Source organism: Nannospalax galili, unplaced genomic scaffold (assembly GCF_000622305.1).
Source record: "Nannospalax galili isolate Female #2095 unplaced genomic scaffold, S.galili_v1.0 scaffold924, whole genome shotgun sequence".
NCBI classification, from domain to species: Eukaryota; Metazoa; Chordata; class Mammalia; order Rodentia; family Spalacidae; genus Nannospalax; species Nannospalax galili.
This window is the reverse complement of record NW_008350467.1, coordinates 209,439-216,250: the sequence shown is the minus strand read 5'-3', so window position 1 is coordinate 216,250 and position 6,812 is coordinate 209,439. Positions and strand designations below refer to the sequence as shown.

At 40.9% G+C, this 6,812-nt stretch overlaps 1 protein-coding gene across 6 annotated transcripts in view; it reads left to right on the top strand.

Moving 5' to 3' along the window:
• The window catches only part of Nsd3 (nuclear receptor binding SET domain protein 3), a 117,471-nt gene that overhangs the window by 51,989 nt on the left and 58,670 nt on the right, over positions 1-6,812 (top strand). For all 6 annotated transcript variants that reach the window (XM_017801843.2, XM_017801847.2, XM_017801846.2 and 3 more), the window contains exons 3-4: positions 978-1,049; positions 2,087-2,249. In XM_017801843.2, coding sequence (XP_017657332.1) covers positions 978-1,049; positions 2,087-2,249 — 235 coding nt within the window. The remainder of the gene's footprint in view (positions 1-977; positions 1,050-2,086; positions 2,250-6,812) is intronic.

Below are 6,812 nucleotides of genomic sequence, written 5' to 3'. Positions count from 1 at the left end.
TATGGACAGTTGTTAGCTGCCATATGGGTGCTGGGATTCAAACCCCAGTCTTCTGCAAGAACAACCAGTGTTCTTAACTGCTGAACCATCTCTCCAGCCCTGGTGTATTTATTTTTATTTTATGTGTGAGTGTTATGCCTGCATGTGTGTAAGTGCACCCGTGTCATGCAGTGCCCAGAGAGATCAAAAGAGGGCGTCAGATCCTCTGGAACTGGAGTTAGGGATGGTTGTTAGCCGCCATGTATGCACACATACATCACACATGCAAATAATAAATGCAATTTTCAAAAGGAAAAAAACAGTTTACTTAGAAAATTTTTAGCCAGGCGTGGTGGCATGGACCTTTAATCCCAGCACCTGGGAGGCAGAGGCAGGCAGATCTCTGTGACTGCAAGACCAGCCTGGTCTACACAGTGAGTTCCAGGATAGCTGGGGCTACAGGGAGACCCTGTCTCAAAAAGACCAAAAGACCCCAAAACAAAAAGCCAGGAGCCCAGGACACCTGCTGTGAGATAGTGTCTTCTAGACATGGCAGGGATGCTGTACCCATGAAATCTCAACTATGGCTGTGGAACAAGATCTGCATAATGACACCACCAGTGGACATGCCAACATGAATAGGGCACAGGGTCCTATCTCCAGAAGAAGAGCTACAGGCAATCAGTGGCCACTAAGAGAGTGAAAATCAGTCTTCTCTAGGGAGGAGCCCCCGATAGGTTATCCAATCCCTAGAAGTCAACCCTAATCCTATGTATGTAAGAAAACCTGTTTTTTAAGTGATAAAATATGCAGTAGGGGCTATAATTATGGTATGGAATGGGAAGATGAACATTAATACACAACACTATGTGTTTGAATACATGGTCTTATTCCATGTTCTTTATGCTCTTGCTTTTAGTTTTCTCTGAGTTTTTATGTATATCCAAGTTCTTTGATTTACTGCCACTTTATTCTATCCCCTACGTTTTTTCACCTAGAGACCAAATGAGAGGGTGGATCCTGCACCAGATAAACCAAGAGAAGAACCCATACTCAAGGAGGCCATCCCGGTGAGTCTCTTTGTTGAATACAGTGACCAGGTGTGATATAAGAAAGAGGTGTGAGTGAAGCAACCGAGTCTTAGCAATGTGTTGTTAAAAAGCGCCATAGCTGTCTTTGTTTCAGAAATTGGATAATAAATCTTAGACCGTGTTTTAGGAGTAGGTATTTTCTGTGAATTGTTTTCCTTTTAAAAACCATGATCTGAACTCTCAAGATGCTTTATTATCATTAACTTGGTAACAGAAACCATCAGTCCTGTTTTCAGTATTGTGAATGGGCTTATTAATTTTTTCAGATTTCTCACCCTTTGCTAGTTAAAGATAGTAAATATCAGAGAAGGGTATAATTCAAGATAAATTTTACATTGCAAGCACTTTGTGTACATGTATGGGTTCATGTGTGTGAGTGCAGGTATGTGTGGTGGTCAGAAGACAACCTTGGGTGTCAGTCCTTGCCTTGCACCTTGTTTGTGACGTGGTCTCTTTGTTGTTCACCGCTGTGTGAGTCAGGGCAGCTGACCATGAGCATCTGGAGATTCTCTTGTCTCTCATAGGAGCACTGGGGTAGCAGATGTGCACTATGTCCCAGCTTCACATGGGTTCTGGGAATTCTTTTTTTAAGCATCTAAATTTTTTCTTTCTAAAAATTTTTATTGTGTGTGTGTGTGTGTGTGTGTGTGTGTGTGTGTGTGTGTGTAATGTGTGCATGTATATGTATGCAAGTGCACCTGTGTTGTGCAATGCCCACAGAGGACAGAGGGTGTCAAATCCCCTGGAACAGTAGTTACCGACAGTTGTTAGCCTCCATGTGGGTGCTGGGATGCTGCAAGAACAGCCAGTGCTCTTAACTACTGAGCCATCTCTCTAGCCCTGGTTCTGGGGATTTTAACTCAGTTCCTCACCCTTGTTTGACAAATGTGAATCTTCTCTCCATTCCTTGTAAGCACTTTAAATGTGCTTTATATATAGTACACTGTTTTGATTTGTTTTCTTTCTTTCTTTAAAAAAATTCTCTTCTGATGGAGTTTTGTGACCTTTCCCTGTAGGTTCAGCCAATACTTTCTTCTGTTCCAACAACAGAAATGTCCACTGCTGTTAAGTTCCAGGTTGGCGATCTTGTTTGGTCCAAGGTGGGAACCTATCCTTGGTGGCCTTGTATGGTTTCAAGTGATCCCCAGCTTGAGGTCCATACCAAAATTAACACAAGAGGTAAGAAAAGTAATAGATAAGTAACAAGTTTGCAGTAAAAGAAAAGTGAGCATTTGGTGTTGTATGTGAACATAAGAATACACATATATGATCTAACATAAAAATATATACCTTTATCAGATTTCTGTCTGTCCTGTTCATTATGATTTTTTTTTTTTTTTTTTTGATGTTTTTGAGACAGGGTCTCCCTGTAGCCCACCTGCCCTGGAACTCACTATGTAGATCAAGCTGGCCTTGAAATCACAGAGATCTGCCTGCCTCTGCCTCCCAAGTGCTAGGATTAAAGGCATGCACCACCACACCTGGAGATTATGATTTTTTGAGACAGTGTTCCACTGTAGCCCAGGCTGACCTTGAACTTGCAGTGATCCTCCTGCCTCTGCTCCTGAGGGCTCTCACTGGTTGAGAAACCTCTATAACTAATATAGTCTTTATTTATTTTCTTATTTTTTATTTTATATATTTGGTCTTTTTGATACAGGGTCTCCCTGTAGCCCCAGCTGTCCTGGAACTCAACTAGGTAGACCAGGTTGGCCTTAAACTCACAGATATCTGTCTGCCTCTGCCTCCTGAGTGCTGGGATCAAAGGCCTAGGCCACCATGCCCAGCTACTGTTTATTTATTTTTTTAAGATAGTGTCTTACTGTGTAACCTGGACTGGCCAGGAACTCTATGTAGACCAGGCTGACTTCCAACTCAGAGATCCACCTGCATCCTGAATGCTGGAATTAAAGGTCTGTGCCACCACACCCAGCCCTCTTAGACCTTTTTAAAAAAGATTTTAAAAACTTTTACATGTGTGTGTGTGTGTGTGTGTATGTGTGTGCATGCCAGTTGCCATGAAGGCCAGAAGAGGGCTTCTCATCCCCTGGAGTTGAAGTTCAGCAATGTACACGGGTGCTAGGAGCTGAGCTCAGGTCCTCTGGAAGAACAACAGTGCTCTTAACCACTAAGCCATCTCTCCAGCCCAATAACCACCCCACTCTCCAGTGCTAGCTTTGTGCATGCTAGCTAATCATTCTAGTACCATGCTTCATCCCAGATTTTTTAATTAATTACACTTTTTTTTAATCACCTGGAAGATGAACCTCTGAAAATGTTTGTGAGGAATTATCCTTAAGATTTTTTTTTTTTTTAATTTATATGTATGTGTGTGAATATGCCATGTGCATGTCAGTGATTGTGGAGGCCAGAAGAGGGCTTGGGATTCACTGGAGATGGAGTTACAGGTTTTGAGTTACCTGACATGCATTCTGGGAACCAAACCCTAGTCCTCTGGAAGAGCAGCAAGTGCTTTTAACCACTGAGCCATCTCTTTAGCACTGTAAGGGATTATCTGTTTAAAATTTAATTTAATTATTATTTTGTTTATTTTTATTTTATGTGTATGAATGTTTTATTTGTATGTATATAAGTGCGTCAGATGTGTACAGTGCCTGCAGAGGCTAGAAGAGGGCCTTAGATGCCCTGGAACTAGAATTACAGATAGTTGTTAGCCTCTGTATGGGTTTCAGGAACTGAACCCAAGTTTTCTGCAAGAGCAGCCAGTGCTCTTAATCACTGAGCCATCTCTCCAGCCCGGTGAGGGGTTATCTTAATTACATTAATTGATGTGGGAAGACACACCCACTGTGGGTAGTATCATTTCCCTGGGCAGGGTATCCAGGACTATATAAAAAAAATGGAGGAAGTCAGTTGGTGAGATGGTTCATTGGGTAGTGGCACTCATTGTCAAGCCCGATGACCCGAGTTCCATCCCTGGAACCCATACGATAGAAGGAGAGACCTAATTTCCAAAAGTTGTTCTCTGGCGTCCACACAAGCCCCTCCCTCCCGAATGAATGAATGAATGAATGAATGAATGAATGTTTTTTTAAAGTCCAAAACTGAACTTGGTGGCACATGCCTTTAATCCGAGCACCTGGGAGGCAGAGACAGGTAGATCTCTGAGTGTTAAGACCAGTCTGGTTTTTTTGTTAAAAGTGCACCCCTGTCATGCAGTGCCCATGGATGTCAGAAGAGGGCATCAGATCCCCCTGGAACTGGAGTTACAGACTGTCAGCCACCAAGTGGTGTTAGAAACTGAACCTGGGTCTAATGCAAGAGCAGCCAGTGCTCTTAACCACTGAACCATCTCTCCAACTCCCACCATGGTTTGTATATTGAGTTCCAGGCCAGCTAGGGCTGCATAGCTAGACTCTGTCTTAACAATGAATAAGTCCAAAATAAAAGGAGAAATGAAGTTGCTTTCTGCTCCTGACTGTGGGTATAATGTGAGCAGTTCCCTCAAGCTCCTGATACTCTGACTTCCCTGCCATGATGGACTGGAGCCTGGAATTATGAACCAAATAAATCCTCTTCCAAAAAAAAATTAAAACAGTTATCTCATTAAATTTCCCAGGTAGGCCTTGAACTTGTAATCCTCCAGGTTCAGCCTCTCAAGTAAGTATAATTACAGGCCTGAACCACAACACCTACTTCCTGCATTTGTTGTTGCTGTTTTTTGGTTTTCTTTGGGGGGCAGGGCTAGAACTCCTTATGTAAATCAGACTGGCCTGGATCCACCTTGCCTCTGCCACTAGAGTGCTGCTACAGCTGGCCTGTATTTTATAATTTCTTTCATACTTCCTTTTTTATTAAAGACCTTAATTTTTGTATTTTATGGAAAAAAAAAACATAAAAACTGACTATATGGTATGAGTTTAATGTATGAGTTTCTGTTTCATTTTGGTTTTTACTTAGGATCTCACTATGTAGCCCAGACAGGCCCCAAGCTTATGATCCTCCTGCCTCAGTGTTCTAAGTGAATTACAGATATATGCCACAATGCCTGGCTTGGTTGATCATTTTTTGTTTTATTATTGACTCCTATGGGAGTAATTTTTCATCAGACAAGTGCTTTTGATCCTATTAACTTTTTCAGGATACTTTTTTCTTCTATGCCATTTGTGAATCTGTAAATTGGCAGGGACAGCCTTATATATTTGATATGACATAGAAATATAACTTGAATCAGTTATAATAGTATAGAACCTTATCTTAGGAATGTTAAAAAATCAAGAAAAGATAAATTCTGTTTACTTCTTTGTCCAAACACCATGTTTGTTTTTTTGTTTTTTTTTCTCTTGGATTCTTCTGAACAGGGATGCAAGGTGAGGCAATTGGAGTATCCCTTCAGTGGGTCTAAAAGACTCCCAAATTGCATAGCTCTTATCTCTAAGGGGAAAAAAAAGTTCTTGAATCATGAGTAGAGTTGTGAAGAAGTAAAGGCAAGAATAATTAGCATTACAAGTTCCAGACAGGGAACTAGAAGAAAAGTCAGAACAGGGCAATTTTCAAATGTTCATGTGAGAGTCCATTGGAGTTTCTTGACAAGGGCTTCCAAAAGCATCCCTCTGTTGGGTTCTTCCTCATTTTTCTTTTGTCTTCCAAGGCTGGACTAGTTGGCTGGGAAGAGTGGCTGGATACTCAGGTGAGGGTCCAGTAACCCTGCTTGGCACTCCTTTAATGAATGAGCACAACTATCAACAAGCCCAGTTGTGACTATATTTAGTGATCAGGCTCAGCCGAAGTTGTGATGATGGTAGTTATTTCATGCAGAAGGGACTGCTGTATAGCATCACCTTATTAAAAGGACCACCACGTTAAAAAATCAAGGAAAGATAAATTCTGTTTACTTCTTTGTCCAAATACCATGTTGGTTTTGACCAAAGCATGATGTATATTAAATTTCTAAGATTCTACTACCTTGAATGGTCTTAGAAGTCCAAAGAAAGTTTGGACACTTTCTGGGCACTTGCTTTGTAAACTTACTTTTTTTTTTTTCAGTCTTTTTGAAACAGGTTCTCCCTGTAGTACCAGCTGGCCTAGAACTTACCGTGTAGACCAGGCTGGCCTTGCCTCCCGAGTTCTGGGACTACAGGCGTGTGCCACCACACCCGGCATAAATTCACTTTTAAGTGTCACCTGTTGAGTTCATTATTTGTGACAACTTTGCATCTTTATTCTTTTTCGTTCACATTAAACTTCCTGTCTTACGTGTTAACGTTAATGAGAAGAAAAAGTATGTGTTTAAGTCTAGTTAGTCTGTATAGCCAAGGATCTGCCCAAGTATAGCAGCTAGTATGGCTTACCATTTTTCATGGAAATATTAGATGTTAATTAAAGATTGGGATAGTAGAAATATCACTGGGGCAGAAGTGAAAAAAGTCTGTATTGTTGTCTATCTACTTTTGGGCAAGGTACTATATTAGGCAGTTCTGTTTTGTATTTTTCTTTTTTGAGATGGTCTTATGTAGCCCAGACTGGCCTCAAATTTGATAGGTATCTGAGAATGACCTTAAATTTCTGATTTTCTTGCCTTTGCCTCCTGAGTGCTGGGATTGCAGGCATGTGCCACCATCCCTACTTTATTTGGTGCTGCCAAGTACATAGTGCAAAACACTGAGCATATGTCTCCATGTCCTAAATATCAGGTTACTACAGTAGTTTTAAATGCTTACTTTCAATTCTTATGCTTATTTTTATTTTAAGGTTTATTTTGCATTTTTTACTTTATATATA